The sequence below is a fragment of the Schistocerca gregaria genome, chromosome 3, assembly GCF_023897955.1.
Source record: "Schistocerca gregaria isolate iqSchGreg1 chromosome 3, iqSchGreg1.2, whole genome shotgun sequence".
In the NCBI taxonomy this organism is placed as follows: Eukaryota; Metazoa; Arthropoda; class Insecta; order Orthoptera; family Acrididae; genus Schistocerca; species Schistocerca gregaria.
The window spans coordinates 226,756,246-226,778,809 of record NC_064922.1 but is presented as its reverse complement, the minus strand read 5'-3'; the positions used below and the strand labels follow the sequence as shown (position 1 = coordinate 226,778,809).

The 22,564-nt window shown below is 37.8% G+C and overlaps 1 protein-coding gene across 9 annotated transcripts in view; it reads right to left on the bottom strand.

Moving 5' to 3' along the window:
- Nucleotides 1–22,564, bottom strand: part of LOC126354837 (cyclin-dependent kinase 12) — a 165,016-nt gene that overhangs the window by 57,911 nt on the left and 84,541 nt on the right. Inside the window, exon 13 of one of the 9 annotated variants that reach the window (XM_050004812.1) lies at nt 9,615–10,608. The exons of 7 other annotated variants lie outside the window; for them this stretch is intronic. In XM_050004812.1, the coding sequence (XP_049860769.1) occupies nt 10,580–10,608 (29 nt within the window). In that variant the 3' untranslated portion in view covers nt 9,615–10,579. Of the gene's footprint in view, nt 1–9,614; nt 10,609–22,564 lie in introns of those variants that run through there. One more of the 9 variants, XM_050004811.1, reaches the window with a different exon arrangement.

The window sequence follows — 22,564 nt, the reverse complement described above, 5'->3', positions numbered from 1 at the left end:
CTAAGTTCTAGGGGACTCATGACCATAGATGTTAAGTCCCATAGTGCTCAGAGCCATTTGAACCATTTGAACATCCATCTAACCTCCTGACTGCACCTAGCTGCCCTATCCTTTCTCCACCTCATTCCTGCACAGTCCCTCAGCAGCACTTTACTGTCCTCCACCCTTACCCTGCTACCCTTCCCCTCCCCACCCTAGCCTCTTCCTTACCCCAATCCAGTTGCCTCTCCCATATGTACTGCTGTTCGTAGTCTGTAGTCATGTGTTTTTGTTGTACCTATCAGTGACTCAGCACCTGTGCTATATGATGAGTAGCAACTGCCACTTTCATAATATTGTTACATTCCATCCAGGCTTTTCCATTGTTTGGTGGGTAGCAATTTATATTTTTCATTATAAAGGCAACACATAGTTCTTTTTAGATATAATATAAAATTGTAAAAATAGTAGCACTAGATAGAGCACCCAAGCCAAGTGCAAAATTATATCCTCTAGTATGCAAAAGTTGAACTTTTGGAAACTGCAGAGAGAATTGTCATAGTTTGTGTCCACATGGACTACTTACAGATCATATATACAAACATGTAGATATAGCTCCAAATTTGCAGAGTAATTCTAAACAAAGTTATCAGTAATGCTCATGTTTCTCACATGACTTGCACTTTTTCTCATTTGGTTGTGGCTTCTCTACAGCATAATCTAAGTTTTATACTTTATCTGTACTTAAAACTGTTCATAATGTGAGCCTTGTTCTCTACCTTATGTTATATACAATGTTTTTATGTCTACAATAATTATGGCAGTTTTCAGAACCATTGGCATTGTCTTAATATAAAAGCCAAATCCGCTACGGGAATCAATAAAGTTCTCAACAGCTCCTGGAGTTGTTTTTCATTATTCATCCTAGCAAAATGCCTGTGTAGTTCAGTCAACAGGTGAAGATCGAAATAAACATCATTCTCATCATAAATTGAACAACTTCTTTGCTTCTCAAGGATCATTAACTACACAAAAGATCCTAACCTTACACTTGAAAGGATGCAGTATTATCACCAAGGAAAAAAAACCTAAATAAAAAAAAGAGCAAGAAAATCTGATGTTGTAACAAGCAAAAGATAAATAATGTAAACCAAAAACAAATAATTATTGCAAATGTGGCATCACAACAATATTTATTACACTTCATCATAAATACCGCAAAATAATATTTTTCTCTCTGTATTGGTTGCCACTATGTTGATTAAACCAACGCATTTTCTGCTAATGACTCCCTGAATAGTAGGTAACTTTAATATACAGGGCCAAAAACTGGGTAAATTTAAACAAACATGAATGAAATAAATTATGCAATTTCAAACCAAACAAAAAGGAAATCTACAGTAAAAAGGAAGTAAAGGAAAATCCAGCAAAAATGCAAAAGTAGAAAACTGCAACAATATTTTCAACATGGTTGTACTTCAGCAACGGTTGCAGAAGAGCAGGTGAATATGACAGCCAATCAGTTGCAATAATCTGTTGTTTTCAATTACCTATGGTTTCAACAGATTTAAACTCATCTTCTTCAGATGGACAACAAACCTGCATACATTATGACACCATAAATTACAATCAAAACATCATGGACCAATATTACATGTCATTTAGAAACTAATACCTACAACAAGTGTAGGTAGGTCACAAACAACGTGATATATATCAGCTTAGGAAAACTAGTACTTACAAACTTCACATTAGCACACAGTCAGTCAGTAAAGTGATGTAACATCTCCACATGAAATGTGTCAGCAATGATCGGTACAAGTGAAAGTTAAGGCCCTTAAAATGAAGGGCTTGTCATATCAGTAAAATCAATCACATAAAATGCTAGACCATGTTAAGACCTATATGTTGACTGAGGGAGAGCAGAGAGTGTGGATATCAGGAAAGAAATTGTGAGGCATGTGTGTTGATAACATTATGATTGGCAGCATAAACGGCCAGTAAGCATAAGAACATTAAATTTACCAACAGTATTACAGAAATACACAATGTGATAAAGGAGTATAGAATTAAAAGTTGAAAAATACAAACACAAAATAAAATATACTAGCATACATTAAGATCCTCATAGCACCATCAGTACATTATCGTACAAAAATAATAATGTCTGTGCATAAAGTAGGTTATTCCAAGCATAGTGACAGCAAAGAGATTAATATAACCTCAGTACATCATACAGAAAGTAATAATGCCAGTGCCTAAGCACACTATTAAATATAATGAAAGTGAAGAGGAAAAATTTGTAGGTCCATGTACAGTAACAAACATAACAAGAGTGGGTGGCATCAGTATCCTTGTACAACATAAAGAGAAATGAACCTGTATGCACAAAAATTGTATAATAGAATTGTGAGGAAATGAACCACTCGTAAAGGCTACCAGCTGTCATATGAAGATTTTTTTTGCAAACAGCATGGGCTTGAACCCATCAAAAAGTTGTCTACAGACAAGCTGCAGCTGATCATTTAGTAAATTCTCATCTCTGCACTCTAGACGTTTGTTGATCTCTAGTTCTTCCTGAAGGTCCTCCTGCACCCTTTGACTTTTCTGTGAACTATAGCTGTGTCTCCCAAATTTTTTGGAGTGTGGTTGGCAATCAGTAGATGTTCAGCAAACATAGAGTTATGTATGTTTGCTCCTTTCTTTCCTAACAGATGCTCTTTATATATTGACTTCACAGCTCTGTCTGTCTGACCAATGTAATAGCATGGGCAATTGTTGCAGGTTAATTTATAGACACCTGAATTGGAAAACAAGCCATCAGTATTTTCCACTGTATGCAAAAGAATTCCCTGCAAACTATTGTCTGCAAGGAAAGAGCCATTACAGCTAGAAGACACTTAACCCTCTGCGAAACATTTCCTCAGAAGGGAGCGCATATGAATTTCTTAGTGTGGGAGGAAAGGTCTTTGCACAATGTTGAACATTTTTGAGAGGTTTTCTTTCTGAAGATGTAACCTACTAAGCTCTGGTCATACCCGTTATTGACTGCAATCAATTTAATGACATTTAACTCATTCAGCTGACTGGCAGGCAACAAAGGAGTAGTTATAAATGGTGTAGGGTGGAATGTAAAAATGCTAGTTTATGAGCTTTTGGATCCATGGGGATCTTATTGTCTGAATATGTTTGGTTACAGAAGAAGTTTATATTTTGAAGGAATCATTTACTACAAAAATTGTTAAATCAAGAAAATTCAGTTCCCCTTTTTCACTCTGAAGTTCTTTTATGAAGCAATTTTCTTCATGGAAGTTGTTCTGTGCATTGAAAAGTATCTCCAGCTCATCACCATTACTGTCAAATGCGACGAGAATATCATCAACGTATTTCGCATAAAAACAAATTTTTTATGTAGTGCCGAATTGGTACTGAAGAACGTTCTTTCAAGCGTGCTGACGGAGACATCAGCCAAAACACCAGCAAGTGGACTCCCCATATCCAAATGGTTAGGTTGAATATACATTTTTCTGTCAAATGTGAAGTAATTATATTTGACAGCAACTTTCAGTAAACAGATGAGTTTAGCAGTCTGTATTCTATTCATTTTTTATGTTTTAGTAGATTCCTCTCAACAAGGGGTATAGCTATATCGACAGGAACATCCGTATACAGAATGACAAAATTAAGAGAGACCAACCTAATATCAGCTGTGCAATGTATTGTTTGAATTCTGTCAAATATATCTTTACTGTTTTTAACAGAAAAGTTTTGCTCAAATACAAACAAATCTTTAATTTTATAATGAAGATGCCTAGCCAACGTGTGTGATGGGCACTACCTATTCCATTCATCACATGATGAATTGCTTGATCCTGTTTATGTAACTTCAACTGACTTCTGAGCAGAGGCGGCTTCAGATTCACATTTATAAGCCACATTTTTGAAACTCTGTGAAAAAAAATCTCTATACTATATAAATCTTGCCAAATCTCTTTTTAAAAGTCCACGGTTGGATCTACAGTAGCCTCAATGATGTCATTATACTCAAAAAACTTTACAGTTTTGTCAATATACTCTTTCTTTATGAGCAATGACAACAGTATCGCCTTTATCACCTTTGGAAATTAAAGCATAGTTTTCTTTCAGCTTACAGTTAGTACTTCTTACTTATCTCTGTTCAGTACAGTAGACGTCAGACTGCACTGCGAGTTCTTTATCTATTATGTAATTGCATTCAAGTGCAATTTTGACCTGATCGATCATATCCAGTTTTAAGAGATTTCAAGCCAACTTCTTAAGCTGGAAAATTAGATTGTACTCAAGTCTTTTATGTAAGAAATTGTTCTCAGCCTGTGCAAAAGTAATGTCTGTTTTATTAAGCACTCTACAGTAAAACTCATGCTTCACACCATTGTTAACTGCATCGGCACTATTATTACTGGACTTTTTAAAAAAAAATTTCATGTCTAGTCCTAATTTTATCTATGTTGTTATCATTAATACTATCCCAGATACAATCAATTTGAAATTTATAAAGTTCCTTAAAATATTTAAATAAAACCAATGCAAACAATAGGCTTCACTATTTAAATTGTCTTTCTTTCTATGAAGTTGTACTGTCTTATCAGAAATGACTTGCTGCACTAGTTTCCTTTTGAGGGAAGGCTCTTTGTTACACTGCTTCACATCTATGTACAATTTTATGTAATCAGGAATTATGTCTGACTTCAAAAACAGTTTATTATAGTCAATGGTCGTATGTGTTTCTACTATTTTCAGCTTGATGTCCCTATATTTAGAAACACCTTTAGATACCTCGACAGGCAGGAACTTCAATATTTTGAACAAAGCTATACTTCAGCAATGATTACAGAACAGCAAGTAAACAAGACAGCCAACCAGTTGTAATAAATTGTGATTTTCAATTAACTTTAACTATGGTTTCAAAGAATTTACCCCTGTAATCTCCAGAAGAACAAACCTGCGCAACACAATAAATTACAATAAAAAAACCATGGACCAATATTTTGTGTCATACAGAAACCACTACCTACAACAGGTGTTGGCCATTAAAATCAAGGGCTTGTCACATCAGTAAAATCAATCATATAAAATGCCCAGACATGTTAAGAGCTACTTGTTAAGTGAGGGAGAGTGGAGAGCAGAGATACCAGGAAACAAATCCTGAGGCAAAAGTGCCGATGAACATTCATGCTTGGTGGCATAAACAGCCAGTGTGGAAAAAGACAGCTAATCTTCACAGAGGTCAAAGGGTGCAGGATGGACCTTTGGAGAGAACTAAATATCTATAAACATCTAGAGTGCAAGATGGAATTTACTAAATGATCAGTTGCAGCTCACCTGTAGACAGCTATATAATAGCTTCAAACCAATGCTGTATTTATATTAAAAAAAAAAAAAAAAAAAACACACACTTCATATGACTGCTGGTAGCTTTTGCAAGTAGTCCATTTACTCTACATTTTTCACTATAGAGGGACCTATGAGTTTTTGCTCTTTACTGTAATTATGTGTAATAGTGTGCTTATGCACTGGTGTTATTACTTCCTGTACAATGATTTACTATAAGTCATATTAATCTGTTTACTGTCGTTATGCTTGTAATAACATACTTACGCACAGACATTATCTTTTTTGTGCAATAATGTACTAATGGTCCTATAAGGGTCTTACTGTGTGCTAGTATATTTTATTATGTATTTGTCTTTTTCAACATTTTATTCTACACTTTTTTATTGGCATTGTGTATTTCTTTAATTCTGTTAGTAGCTTCATGTGCTTATGCTTATTGGCTGGTTATGCTGCCAAACATACATGTTATCGGCGCATACAGCTCATGATTTATTTCCTGGTATCCACACTCTCCATTCTCCCTCAATCAGTATATAGCTCTCAACAGGGTCTGGCATTTTATGTGATTGGTTTTACTGATATGACAAGCCCTTGATTTTAAGGGCCTTAACATTTACAAGTATATGTACAGAACATTGCCGACACATTTCATGTGGAAATGTTGCATCGCTTTACTGACTGACTGTTTGGTAATGTGAAGCTTGTAAGAACTAGTTTTCCTATGTTGGTATATATCATGTTGTTTGTGACTTGCCTACACTTGTTGCAGATAGCAGCTTTTGTATGTCACATAATATTGGTCCATTATGTTTTCATTGTAATACATGGTGTAATTTCCGAAGAAGACAGGTTTAAATCCATTGAAACCACAGTTAAGGTTACTTGAAAACCACCATTTTTTGCAACTGGTTAGCTGTCTTATTCACCTGCTAAACTGCAACATCACAAGATATTCTCTACATTTGTAGGGACACTTCAGTCAGAGACTTCTACAGCTAGGCTAACTTATCACAGAAAAATTCATTTTGTAAAATTCTCAATGACAGCATAATTTGCAAATAACAAACTCACCAAAAGTATGCTACCTAACACAGCGCTGTGTCAGAACATTAAATGACATGAAGTTCAACATGAAGCAGTCAAGGAAAAATTTGTGCAATGAAACTAGGTTCAAGGAAGGAAGGAACATATTGTTGACTTTGAGGTCATTAGAGGGGAATAAAAGCTCGGACTTTGTCAAGGATGGGGAAGGAAATTGGCTCCACCTCATCAAAAGAAGAAACCCACCATTCACCTGGGGCGATTAGGGGGGGATTAATGCTAATCTAAATGTGAATGGTCAGACATGGAGTTGGATCATTATTCTCCCAAAATCAAGTCCACTGTGCTAACCTCTATGTCACCTCACTCAGTAACTATGTTCCATCCAGCAACATGAGAATTTGTTTACTTTATTTTACACTCTCCAGTTCATTTCAGAGTTCTTTTTCTCTTTAGAACAGTGTTTCTTATGTACGGAATTCACACTGCAAGTAACACAGCTCAGTAATATTACATGAACCGTAAAAACAAACCAGCACACATTGAATGTATAATTCAATGCAGTTGTATAACTGTCATAAAGGCACAACAAAACTGCAGTACAAGGATTGATTACTGATGATGCACAGTGTGTAACAGATTCATGAAGATTCCAAGATGTGTGTGCAACGTTTAAGTTGGTAGTGACACAAAATTGACCCTCATTCTCTGGGATGAAGTCAACATGAGCAAGATAACAAATAAAATATTTAAATCTGTAATAATTTGCTCCATTGCATCTGGTTCATGTGATTAACATAATAAAAAAACTAGTAGTCCAGACACTGATATCTCAAAGGATACTGGAATCATTATATAGGAAGGAAATATTATTTCCATACATGACACAATTCTTGTAAGACCTCACTATGAGCATAAAATAAGAATAGTGATACTAATTAATAATTGTCTCAAAGAATGATGTAGTGATCAGCCCCCACCCCTACTCCACGCCAATGTAACAAAAGAAAATAAAGAATTACAATTATTGAGCTGCTAGAAAATGGATGGGTCCAATCTCTGCAAAAATAATTGACTCAGAACCTCACTAATGATTATTACAGAACTACTATCATATGGGGTATCAAATAAAATTTGTGACCAGGCTTAAGTTTTTCATAGGGAAGATGCAGCATATTATCTTTGATAAAAAGCCACTGGCAGAAGCACATCAAATTTCAGGCTGCACACCGAAAGTGTGTTGGAACCCTTGCTGTTTATACTCTACATTAACATTAACCTCACACTTTTTACAGATGATGCAGATATCAATAATGAAATACTGTCTAAAAAATCCTACACTAACACAGATCTTGATAAGACTTCAAAGTGGAGTAAAAATTGGCCACTTGTTCTAAATGCTCAAAAATGCACTTCACAAAATACAGAACACAGTATCCTATGAGTACAATATCAATGAGTGACAACTGGAATTAATCAACTCTTACAAATACACAGGTGTACCAACTAAACAATGGAAAGTACAGGATGGAATAACAACAATGTTATGAAAAGGATGGATTGCATCTCAGCTTATAGAGAAGACACAGAGTTGCAGACAGGCACAACAAAAATAATACTAGGCATTTAAGCTTTTGTCCAAAAGACCTTCTTCTGAGATATTAAACACAAACACATTTAACCAACAAAACTCACACACAACTTCGCCTTCAGCCACTGCAGCCAGACTACAGACTGAAACTGCACCTGATGGGAGTAGCAATTTGGCTTAGGTAGTGGGGTAAGGATAGCATGGCAGGCGAGGGGTAAGGTGTACTGTTACTTTGGAGAACATGCAGAGATGTGGAGGGGACAGAGTAGGGCTGCGAGGTGCAGTCAGGAAGTATGGTTTGGAAGAGGGTGGTGAGGAGTGGAAGAGTAACAGGAGAGAAAAAAAAGACTGTCAGTGCATTGGCAGAACAGAAGGCTGTGTAGTTTTGGAGGGGGATCAGGGAAGAGGGTAGTATGTGGAGGGCAGGGACTAGCAAAGGATGAGGCAAGAGGAATTGCAGGAATAAAGCACATATTGCAGGAAGATTTCCTACATGAAAATGCAATCAATCTATAAAGGAAATGGTTTATAAAACACTCATACTCGGAATATTACTGGTGTGAGTGGCATCCGTAACAACTGGGGTTTAAAGCTGGTATTGAACATGAAGAAAGGAAGACAGTGATCGAAGGTTCCAGTGTACTCTTAGATGACTGCAGTCATGCCAACGATCTATACTGGGATCTGCTGTGTGGTACAGGGCTACTATCTGGGCCCATAGCTTGCATCTTCAGCACTGTTTAAGTTAGCATGTGCTCTCTTTATTACACCAATGTAGCTTTCACATTGACAATACATCTGTCACATATGAAGATCAGGGAAAGATGCTCCTTCTATTGATTCAAGCATGTCAATCAAACACAAGTGCATAAAATACTTGGATTGGAGACTCATGCAGATATATGTATAAAAAAATTTAAAAAATAAAAAGATATTGCATATTGTAACTGTGGTAGACAGAATGGCATGTTTAATTAAGGGGTTGAAGGAAAACCATACATGTTTCTGCATAACAGTCAGGAGAAATGAACATTTAGCTTCTTTATCCTGTCAAACTGTTTAAGCCACTAACTGATTGTAAGTAGCCTATATATGGTCACTTGAATAAAATCATTAAAGACAGACAAACAATAGCTATATTGTGGATAATTCAGAACACAGAGTATAGCACTTTCCTCTCTATGTAGATGCAACAAGTCACAGTAGGGATGCTAGATTTCAAAGTAGCAAACTGGTTTCACTTGGACAACAATAATGTTGCAACAAGGGGGGAAGGCTAGGGATAACATTGCAATCATTTCATAGTGATTTACATTTACTGTCAGTCAATATTTTGCAGAGAGGATAAGTAAGCTCACTGACCACCGAATAGAACTATTTACAGGAGTCTATATTGAGTAAGAGTGAAACTTTCCAGAAAAGAGGTTCTGTGATGGTACAACACAAAATATAGGCCAATGGGAAACTGCACTAACATGCCAACCCAAGCCTTGTGTAAGCAATTGACTGTAGCTGTTGACTCCTGTAGCTTTCTGTTGGGTCTAGTGGTGACACATATACCTAAATGTGTTTAAATATGTTTTTCTACCAGGAAATGGTATCCATAACGAGTAAACTAACGAGAGACATATAATGGTAATAGTTGTAATTATAGTTATAATAGTTACACCAGCAACAGCAATAACGTTTACACTGGTAATCAGTTAATGAATACAGATTTAATGTACTTTGTTTAGTAGTTTATTTTGTAATAGGCGTATGCAGCAAACACTATTCGAATTAACTGGTCCATTTGATTATATGGCTTAGTGACTTTCATAATAGGATATAACTTTAAGAGATAATATAGATCATAAAATAATAATTGACTTTTATTTTTTAATTCTCTGAGCAGCCTAGTAAAACTCTTATGAGACACAGTTTTTGTCAGTACAAGTAAAAAATGACATGGGGATAATTCTGAAATAACTCTCAAAAATGGTCTTTGAGATATGTTACTGTTAGAGGTCAAACAAAAATATGTTGCATCAAAGTTAGTCCTTCTTGTCTCAAAGTCATAGTGATACACTCAGCGCTCATCTACGGTGACTAAGTAGATAAGGAAGTCATCTGGACTGGCCTGACACAGTTACTTTTCCCTTGCTGCCTTGACGCAACAGGATTTCTGAATGGGTGCAAGCAGTTGCAGATACAGAGGGTGGCAAAATTCATCATTTTCAAAAATTCATGTACAATGAAACTGACCTACGAATGATTTTCACTATTGTCCCAACTGTGATACACTGGTCTTCAAGCATCAGGGCCTCCAGCTCTCCTGCAATCCTCATTTCTTCATAACAAGATGATGTGCCATTTTGTTCCTTGCCTTTCAGACTTGTTTGATGACAGTGGACGTAAATGTCTACACCATCAAATCACTGTGTCGTATGATGTTGTATTGTTGCTGTACACTCCCACTCACTCAGAATGGATTAATGTAGCACTGTTCCCATTAAAATACAGAAAATGAATTGCCACACGATACTTTGCTTTACCAATGAGCCATTTTATTTTGATTCTTCTAGCAGTGTGCTATGGTACTGTAGAATGGAAAATTCAATGTGTACCAGGACTGCAGATATGTACTGCAAATAAACAAAACAAAAAAATCAGTGTCATTATTTTATTTTATCAAGAAAAAACAATAATCCTTTATGACTACCCTCATAGCTTGGTGGTTTTATGGGGGCGGGTGGGCAGGGGGGGGGGGGGGGGGGGGAGACATGGATGCGTGTGCATGTTTTCTACGTCTGAAGCACTCTCAGATAGTCCTACAACATACTTTACTTTTTTAAATGTGCCTGTACATCTCCTCTATATAGTGAGTAGATATCCAAACTAACTCATATTGTTATAATTTCAGAGCTTGTTTCCATCTTATCGCTAGTTTACAGACTTTGTGATTTGCTTCTCTCCTCTGTTATATCTCCCTGAGAGTGTCCTGAATTGCGATACATCCACAATCATTGTAACATTTTATTAACATATCGTCATGTCAGATTTTTCAGGCTTTCAATCAGCATCGAATTTTGATTCCCACTTGACTGGTGCATCAGTGACAAGTCACAAATCTGGAAGGGGTACCTAAGTCTCTCACAGCTGTGACCACAACAATAAAAGCCACAGGTGAGAAAACATCAAAACCTTCAGTAGAAGAAATACTAAACTCAGTGCTAGAGAGAGGAACGTTTTAATAAGAACTGTTATTACTGCCATGATTACTTTACTTCATACACTTCTAGATAACACAGTGTCATTGGAAACAGGAAAGCCTCAATTGCTCAGCATTTCTGAATATCTTCTCAACAAAGCAAATGAAAAAAAAGGTTTTATATGATGGTGGTTGTTGTTGTTGTTGTTGTCTTCAGTCCTGAGACTGGTTTGATGCAGCTCTCCACGCTACTCTATCCTGTGCAAGCCTCTTCATCTCCCAGTACCCACCACAGCCTACATCCTTCTGAATCTGCTTAGTGTATTCATCTCCCTCTATGATTTTTACCCTCCATGCTGCCCTCTAGTACTAAATTGGTGATCTCTTGATGCCTCAGAACATGTCCTACCAACCAATCCCTTACTTTAGTCAAGTTGTGCCACAAACTCCTCTTCTCCCCAATTCTATTCAATACCCCCTATTAGTTTGTGATCTACCCATCTAATCTTCAGCATTCTTCTGTTGCACCACATTTCGAAAGCTTCTATTCTCTTCTTGTCCAAACTTTTTATCATCCATGTTTCACTTCACACATGGCTACACTCCATACAAATACTTTCAGAAATGACTTCCTGACACTTAAATCAATACTCGATGTTAACAAATTTCTCTTCTTCAGAAACACTTTCCTTGCCACTGCCAGTCTACATTTTATATCCTCTCTACTTCGACCATCATCAGTTATTTTGATTCCCAAATAGCAAAACTTCTTTACTACTTTAAGTGTCTCATTTTCTAATCTAATTCCCTCAGCATCACCCGATTTAATTCGACTACATTCCATTATCCTCATTTTGCTTTTGTTGATGTTCATCTTATACCCTCCTTTCAAGACACTGTCTATTCCGTTCAAACTGCTCTTCCAAGTCCTTTGCTGTCTCTGACAGAATTACAATGTCATCGGCAAACCTCAAAGTTTTTATTTCTTCAGTTTTTATTTCTTCTCCATGGATTTTAATACCTACTCCAAACTTTTCTTTCGTTTCCTTTACTGCTTTCTCAATATACAGACTGAATAGCATCGGGGAGAGGCTGCAACCCTGTCTTACTCCCTTCCCAACCACTGCTTCCCTTTCATGTCCCTCGACTCTTATAACTGCCATCTGGTTTCTGTACAAATTGTAAATAGCCTTTCGCTCCCGGTATTTTAACCCTGCCACCTTCAGAATTTGAAAGAGAGTATTCCAGTCAACATCGTCAAAAGCTTTCTCGAAGTCTACAAATGCTAGAAACGTAGGTTTGCCTTTCTTCTAAGATAAGTCGTAGGGTCAGTATTGCCTCACATGTTCCGACATTTCTACAGAATCCAAACTGATTTTCCCTGAGGTTGGCTTCTACCAGTTTTTCCATTCGTCTGTAAAGAATTCATGTTAGTATTTTCCAGCTGTGACTTATTAAACTGATAGTTCCGTAATTTTCACATCCGTCAACACCTGCTTTCTTTGGGATTGGAATTATTATATTCTTCTTGAAGTCTGAGGGAATTTTGTCTGTCTCATACATCTTGCTCATCAGATTATAGATTTTAGTCAGGACTGGCTCTCCCAAGGCTGTCAGTAGTTCTAATGGAATGTTGTCTACTCCCAGGGCCTTGTTTTGACTCAGGTCTTTCAGTGCTCTGTCAAACTATTCACGCAGTATCATATCTCCCATTTCATCTTCATCTACATCCTCTTCCATTTCTATAACATTGCCCTCAAGTACATCGCCCCTGTATAGACCCTCTATATACTCCTTCCACCTTTCTGCTTTTCCTTCTTTGCTTAGAACTGGGTTCCCATCTGAGCTCTTGATATTCATGCAAGTGGTTCTCTTTTCTCCAAAGGTCTCTTAATTTTCCTGTAGGCAGTATTTATCTTGCCCCTCATGAGATAAGCCTCTACATCCTTACATTTGTCCTCTAGCCATCCCTGCTTAGCCATTTTGCACTTCCTGTCAATCTCATTTTTGAGACATTTGTATTCCTTTTTGCCTGCTTCACTTGCTGCATTTTTGTATTTTCTCCTTTCGTCAATTAAATTCAGTATCTCTTCTGTTACCCAAGGATTTCTACTAGCCCTCATCTTTTTACTGACTTGATCCTCTGCTGCCTTCACTATTTCATTTCTCAAAGCTACCCATTCTTCTTCTACTGTATTTCTTTCCCCCATTCCTGTCAATTGTTCCCTTATGCTCTCCCTGAAAATCTCTACAACCTCTGGTTCTTTCAGTGTATTCAGACACTATCTCCTCAGTTTCACACATTTTTGCAGTTTCTTCAGTTTTAATCTACAGTTCATTACCAATAGCTTGTGGTCAGAGTCCACATCTGCCCCTGGAAATGTCTTACAATTTAAAACCTGGTTCCTGTATCTTTGTCTTACCATTATATAATCTATGTGTGACCTTCCAGTATCTCCAGGCTTCTTCCATGTATACAACCCCCTTTCATGAATATCGAACCAAGTGTTAGCTATTATTAAGTTATGCTCTGTCCAAAATTATACCAGGCGGCTTCCACTTTCATTCCTTAGTCCTATTCCGTATTAACCTACTATGTTTAATTCTCTTCCTTTTTCTACTATCGAGTTCCAGTCACCCGTGACTATTAAATTTTCGTCTCCCTTCACTATCTGAATAATTTCTTTTATCTCATACATTTCATCAATCTCTTCGTCATCTGTGGAGCTAGTTGGCATATAAACTTGTACTACTGTGGTAGGCGTGGGCTTCGTATCTATCTTGGCCACAATAATGCGTTCACTATGCTGTTTGTAGTAGCTTACGTGCATTCCTATTTTCCTACTCATTATTAAACCTACTCCTGAATTACCCCTATTTAATTTTGTATTTATAACCCTGTATTCACCTGACCAAAAGTCTTGTTCCTCCTGCCACCGAACTTCACTAATTTCCACTATATCTAACTTTAACCTATCCATTGCCCTTTTTAAATTTTCTAATCTACCTGCCCGATTAAGGGATCTGACATTCCATGCTCCGATCCATAGAATGCCAGTTTTCTTTCTCCTGATAACGATGTCCTCTTGATTAGTCCCCGCCCGGAGATCCAGAATATTTTACCCAAGAGGATCCCATCATCATTTAATCATACAGTAAAGCTGCATGCCCTCGGGAAAAATTGCGGCTTTAGTTTCCCCTTGCTATCAGCCGTTCGCAGTACCAAAACAGCAAGGCCGTTTTGGTTAGGGTTACAGGGCCATCTGTATCGTTGAGGCATGCAAGCTTCCCCACCAACGGCAAGGTGCATCGTTCATGGAGCAGGAGGTGGTGGTGGTGGGGGCGGGGGGGGGGGGGGGGGGGTATAAGAACCAAAAGCTCATTAGACTGCTGACCACTGGATGATTGGAAGCACGTACAAAGGGCGATTCAATAATTCAACAAGCACACAAGCACCTATGTTGGGAACAGAGATATGACTGAACCCCCACCCCCCACCCCCCTCATCCAAAGAAGACATTATTTTCCAACAGTCTCTTCTTTTAGCTTCATACATTTTCTCCAATGTCTCAATCATATTTTTAAAACCTCTAATCTTACTTTTTAACCTGTGGGCCATTTCTTCATGTGGAAGCAAGATGGATATGCAAGGCAGCCAGGCTGGGCAAATAAGGTAAATGCAACAGCAGTTCATAATGCAGTTCACGCAGTATTGTGGCAACAAATGTAGATGAATGTGTTGCCACAGTCTAGCAGCAAAACAGCACTTTTTTCTTCATCAAACAGGACAGCATTTTCTTCCATTTCTTGTTAAAGCAGTATAAAGCCTCACAGTATTATTGTCCAGTGATTGTTACCCTTTTTCTAGGAAATCCATAGAGTATGATGCACTTTACAGCCCAAAAGTTATCACCGTAACTTTTCTGGCAAATGGGACAATCTGCACTTTCTTTGGGGCAAATCCTTTTCACTGTTGCTAGATTTATGCGTTATAATGATGAATATTGGTCTCGTTGATGGTGACAACACAACCATAAAATGTTTTCCAGACCTCAGTTACATTGCTCCAAACATAACTTTGATGTTGAAACCTACAGCCTATTGTGGTCGAAATTCAGTGATAGTGGTACCCAGTTTATCGCCAACTGATCAAGTGAAGTGTTACCTGACATTCCAATTGACAAATCTATGGCCTTTGGTATTTCATGCTCTTTTTTCCCCAAAAAAATCAGTAAGAATTGTTTTGAGGACTGTTTCAATGCTTTCTTCAGTAAATACCTCTGCAAAAACCATGTCCAATCATTTGCATTGGAGGACAAAGGCCAAAATAATCAGCATTCAAATTCACTTTTATCTTGGCATTTTTCGTATTTAAAAACAAACCACTGTATGATTCTGCAGTTTTTCCGTCTCAACCAAAAGCACTTTCCACAATTTATGGAAATGGCAGCCAAATTTGACCTATGAAGTAGTGTCATTTTTGTTTCAAGATTGTTTACTAGTTGGCAGCTCAAAACGGTAACACCAACTTCTGTTAGCAAGGACATTTGTCTTCAAACAAGGATCCTCACTGAACTGTTCTCATAATGTGGACCAAAGAGTCTACATCTCTGTCACAGGACATGCGTATGTACGAATGGAGATATTAGAAGCGTATAATCTAAAACTTCTTCACAGAAAGATGTATCATGGAGGTTCTGTTAAGCTTTTGAGTAGTCAGGTTACAGCTCTCATAGGGATCCTAGGGGTCCCACAGCCACAATGAAATAGAAGGTAACTGAAAGGCGTATGAAAACACTGTCACTCTGCCACTGTTCTATGCAGAAGAGTCCATCATTCATGGTGGTAATGTACCCAATAACACTGCTTAAAATGTATAAGACTGGCCTGAGGAGCACGTCTTCCCTTGTTCCCTGCCATTCACAACTACTGGCCAGTGTGCAAACTAATTCAAGGCATACAAATGCTACAGTCCGCTGATATTAGAGAAATATGATTGACTAAAAACAAAGAAGGGCAGAATTTTTCATCTCCATTTCCACAGCAATCACTTGCTTATTTAAAAACATAGGCTTTAGCTCAACATAGCAGTGGTAGTATATGTAGGCTGTAATCAAATCACAAAATTAAAATGACATTCTAAATTCTGTGGCAATTCTGTAAAAACTAACTGTGGGGTAAAAATTATTTTCTTCAGCTAAAGAGAAAACAAGCTCATCCCATCTTACACCACAGTCCTGCAGGAAACGGAAGTTCTGCCTCTTTTACACAGAGTTGCCAAAAACATAGCAGAAAACTGCTTTGCCCTTTGTACTGAAGATTAAAACACTGTAACAAAAATTCAAACTGCATATTCATGTGAAAGTCGTACATGGCATTGCTATGGAAATCATTTTTTGCACCAAATGCTTTAAATGTTCATTTCCGTATAGACTAATCACAAATGTGGCAAGCACACCATCTGCTGTATATGATCTTGTATTTGTGACAAATTCAGCTAACAGAGTTCTTGCATTTCCAGTCCTTGAGTTCATCAAAATGATGCAACATTTCAAAGTGGCTCTCCCTTCATCTATTGTATTAGTTGCCAGTCTTCCAGTTCCACAGTAAAAAATCAAGGGCGCAGATGCTGAGGTCTTAAATATTAACTGTAAAAGCCAATACTGAGGAGCAGCTAAAACAGGTGGGATATGGGAAGGCAGCTGAAGGGTGTACAGTTGGGGTTAAAGGTACTGGAAATGTTCTAGCACCATGTTTTTTAGATAAGGACTCTGAGTTATTGGTAAATTGGATAACATTATTTACAAGCTTTAATGACATGTAAGTCTCACCCTATCCCATTCATACTGACCTCTCACTGTCAACTCTACATCTATATACATACTCTGCAAATCACTATGAAGTGCACGGCAGAGAGTACTAAACATTGTACCAGATGTCAGGGTTTATTCCCATTGTAATTAAATATCTGGGGTGGGAAGAATGGCTGCTTACAAGTTGCTGTGAATGCTGCATTTAATATCACCTTGTCTTTGCAGTCCCAATGAAAGAGGTACTAGGCTAAAGAGCATCTCCTGATTTTTCATTTAATTAGTTTTTATCTTTCAAGTGTCAGTAAATTCAAGTTTTTCAGCATTTTATTGGCGTTTTCCAATGAGTGAAACAAACATGTGATCATCTGTGCTGACCTACTTCATATACATTCATCATCCTTCTTTAATCCTTTTTCATACGGGTTCCACATACTTGAGCAATGTCCGAAGATGGGACATACATGTAATTTGTAATCATTCTCCATTGCAGACTGACTACACTTTCTCAGTATCCTGCCAATGAATCAAAGTCTCTTAGTTGCTGTCTGCCTTACCTATGACCGAGACTGTGTGATTGTTCCATTTCAAATTCCTACAAATTGTTACGCTCAAGTGCACAACTTAACATTTCTGAACATTTAAAACAAGTTGCCAATCTCTGCACCACTTTGAAATCTTATCAAGATCTGACTGAGCATTTAAGCACCTATTTTCAGTTCTTCATAATTAAAGTAGTTGTTAATATTGCCCGACAGAAAATTAATAGACAAAACAAACAACAAGGGTTCCAGCCCACTTTCCTCGGCTTACCTTAAGTTAATTCTGCTTCTGTTGGTGACTCTCTATCTCAGATAATATGCTGTTACTTCCCAACCAAAGAATTGTCACAAGTCAGTAATAAAGTGAGTTTGATACGACATAAAATCAGTGGTGTGGAACTGAGTTATATGCTTTTGGGAGTCAATAAATAATGCATCAGCTTTGAAGACATCATGTGACAAAAGCGCAAACTGGGTCTCGCCTAATCATCCCGCCCACCCCCCCAAGAAACTGGATAGTAGTAGTGTGGCTTAATTATGCTACCCATCTTGTAGACGAGTGTGACCTGTGTCTTCTTCTAATGACTTGCAATTGCTTTTCGTTCACAAAATTTCTCACTTCCTCTTGGTACCGCTCTTTTTATTACCATCCTTCTTCCCTTCTTTTCTGCAAGAGTGCAGCACATTTGTTGTACACTTCAGTACTGTGTTTCATTTTTTGAACTCAACCTCTAAGTTTTTCCCAAGGCCATTGCACAAAACAAATTACTCCTGTCGTGGTAAATGTGAACAGCAAGATTATACAAACTGAGCACTTTACATTCTATTAAGTTATGTTTACATATTTACTTACGTTTATAAAATTTCCTGCCTATTTTCAGAATAGTTTCACTACCAATATTGACGAGTGATACAATACTACGTTACTACTTTCAAGCACCACTGTTTTTAAAAATCATAATTAGGTTACTATCTCAATAGATTACTCTAAAAAAAACATTTTAACGTCTTTAATCCACTTGCAAATTATTTGAAGTGCTGACATTACAAAAGATACATTCTATATTAACTTTTTTCTATTGTAATCAGATATTCCTCTTCCCTTCCAAAGGAAAAAAATTAAAAATGAGAATTTCAGTTCTGTTGATACAGCACAAGGAGATGCTGAGCTGCACTTAATGAGCACAGAACACTACACCAGCAAAGTAGCTTTCCATAGCATATGACATAAATTTACCTGATTTTCTGCCAGAGTGCAATGCATTTGCTGTACACTTCAGCCCTGCATTTCGTTTTTTGAAGTCAACCTTCAAGCTTTGCGCAAAGCCATTCCACAGAATAAAATATTTTCTTTCACAGTTTGAGCACTTTCCCATAGTGTTATGTTACATGTTAACTTTGCTTTATAAAATTTCCATGTACAATATCAAGAAATAATTGAAAAAGCTCACTCCATGATCCAATCAGGGAAGCACAATCTGTCAATATGCACAGAAAGACAGATGACACAGATAACTGATGTTACAAGAACAAACATGATAGTTTGTAAAGCAGATGTCTTAAAACTAAACTAAACTCCGCCCACATGAAGGCCCAATGGTACTGACCGACCATCATGTCATCCTCAGCCCACAGGCATCACTGCATGTGGATAAGGAGGAGCACGTGATCAGCACATCGCTCTCCCCGTTGTATGTCAGTTTATGAGACCAGAGCCATTACTTCTCAATCAAGTAGCTCCTCAGTTTGCCTCACAGTCCTCAGTTTTCCTCACAGGGGTTGAGTGCACCCCACTTGCCAACAGCACTCAGCAGACCGAATGGTCACCAATACAAGTGCTAGCTCAACTCGACAGTGCTTAGCTTCAGTGATCTGACAGGAACCGGAGTTACCATTGCAGCAAGGCCGTAAGCAGATATCTTAGCAAGTACAAACCACAAGTGTTGGAATGTACTACACCTCCTAATGCAGAACATAGCTATATGCTGCTAAAATCTAATGTTAATGGAAGGGGTTATAAACACACTAGCTGATCAAAAATGTCTGGAAACGCACATGTAATGCAGAAATGACCACTACATGTTATAAGGGGTCAACCGGTCAGTATGAAAGGAAGTGGTGAATACTGTGTTGCCAGTAAAGAACCAGTTACAGCACGATGATTCGGTCAGGAGAGCTCAATGACTTTTACTGTGGATTATCATCATTGAATGTCACATGAGTAACAAAGCCATCACGGATATTTAAGTCCTAAAGCTGCCCACATCAACTGTTGGTGTTGTGACTGTGAAGTGGAAATGTGAAGGAACAAGCACAACAAAAATCAAGAGCAGGCTGAGCTCATGTACTGAACAGGTATCATCAAGCAACGCACAGTGTAGTTGCAAAAACAAAACATGATATCAATGGAAGGAACCACTTACAAGTTCCGAAGTGTTACTAGTTGTCCAGCTAGCACAGTGACTGCATTAAAAAGAACAGGTTACAACCATCGAGCATTTCCTAATAAGTCACATATTGCTGTAGTCAGTGGCAAGTGATGCTTGAGGTAATGTAAAGAGTGACACCACTAGACAGTGAATGACTGGAAATGATTGATTTGGGGTGATGAATTATGCTATAACCCATGGCGATCTAACGGAAGGGATTGGGTTTGGCAAATGTTTGAAGCACACAACCTGCCATCAAGTGTATAAGCGACAGTGAAGTACAGAGATCGTGTTACTGTACGGGATGTTTTCCAAAGTTAAGGTGTGGTTCTCTTATAGCACTTAATAAAATGCTAAATGCAGATGGATATGAAGACATTACACAGCATTATGTACTGCTTTACAGAAGAGTACCAGTTTCGAGATGACGATTATTTTTATCAGCATGACAATGCACCCTGACATAAAGCAGCATCTGTGAGGCAATGGTTTGTGGGCAGTAACATTCCTGAAACAGTGTGGCCTGTCCAGAATCATAACCAAAAACCCAATGGAACACATTTGGAATGAGTTATGACTTGTACTTTGCTCAAACCCTGCATCAAACATCATCACTACCTTCTCTGGTTTCAGCTCTTGAGAAATAATGAGCTGCCATTTCTCCATAGACATTCAGACTCCTCACTGACTGTACTCACAGCAGAGTTCAAGCCATCATAGGTAAAGGGTGAGCACACCCCACATTAATGTCCACTAATAAGGATCCAGATACTTTTGATCAGATAGTGTAAAAGTCCCTTCCAACTACATTAAAGAAATAACATCAAAAATGCATGACGGACCAGGATGTGAGGGCTGGTCATGTTTCTGTCTTGGATAGTTCAATCAATACAGCACTTGCCCACGAAAGGCAACTGTCTTGGATAGTTCAATCAATACAGCACTTGCCCATGAAAGGCAAAGGTCCTAGGTTCGAGTATCAATCTGACACACAGTTTACATCTGCCTAGAAGTTTCAACTCACTGCACTCCACTGTGGAGTGGGGATTCATTCTGGAAACAGTTCCCTCAGCTATGGCTAAGCTAGTTTTACACATTATCCTTTCTTCTGGAACGGAGCTTCTGTTACATTAGGAAGGTAGAAAAGAGAAGCTGGCAGAAATAATCTGTGAGGCTGGGTCATTACTCATGCCTGGATAGCTCAGTCGGTAGAGCACTTGCCCACAAAAAGCAAGGTCACAGTCCTTATTAGGTCAAACAGAACAAGACACACTCAGGACTTTTTTGTCTCCCCTTTCAAATTTTACTAAACTTTCATGAAGGTATCATCGGGTAACACTGTGCTCTTTAAATTCTTCAAGTATGATTCTCACATGAAAGAGTTTAATTTTCTCTACCACACTATTAGATGAAAAATACATAGCTACTCTTGACCTCAGGAAAGACTGAGAAATTGAATTTCAGTCTGATTTAAACAATAAGCCTAAAATTTTACAATGAGGAATTGAAGAATCAAAATATAAAAATTATACAAATTACTTATTTGGATGAAGCATGACAAAAAAGGGTAATATTCAGTTTTTGTACCTCTTACACTGACATGAACACAATCTCTGCACGCTCATAACACTAATTTATCACTTTACCAAATAAAAAGAAGTACAGGGTGTACATAAAGTCCAGGCACACGCTCAATTATTTATTTCACAAGAACCACAGATTGTACAGATATAATACATATGTAATTTTGAAGAGAAACCCTGAAAGTTGTCCCCCCCCCAAGTACATCGCCACAGCGTAGTTTGTTAATTTGCCTGTAGTCAGCATTAGTTGCAAACATGGCGCATTCAGGTGCGTTGTCAATGAACTTCTGCACTAGCTCCAATTTGAATGGTTTCATAGACAGCTTCTATCGCACAACTTTCCACACTGTCATTGGAGCCATTTCAAGTTCACAGGATGCACGAAGAACTGATTTCTTTGGACTCCTTATGAATGTCTCTCACTTGTGCTCCTCATTCACTTCATTCACACTGAGACGTCCGCTTCTCTTTGCCGGGCACAAGCCACCAGTAAAAGCAAATTTGTTGTGCCAGTGGTAAATGGCCCTACTTGTTAGTGGCTTCTTACCATACTTGGTTCTTAACATCCATTGAACAGCTTTACCACACTTGTTTATGTCGAGCTCCCAACACACAGAAAGCTCTCTCCTGACCTGAACTCGCCATGTTTGCAACTAGCACTAACTATAGGCAAATTACCAAGCTACGCTGTGGCGGTATACATGAACAAAAAAAGAAAAAAAAAATTGGGTTTCTCTTAAAAATGACATATGTATGATATCTTTACAATGTTTGGTTCTTGTGCAATAAATAATTGAAAATGTTCCTGGACTTTACGTACACCCGGTATAAAGTAAAGCAATAATGTAAAAGGCAAGGAAGATTGGGTTTGACAGTCCATCACTGGAAAAGTCATTACAGACATAACTCTGTATAGGACATGGAGAGAAAAGAAGTCTCCCCTATCCTTTACAGAAACAAAATCCCCAAGATAGATCTTAATCAGTCTAACAAAAACTAAATCTACATTGCTGACATATACGAGCC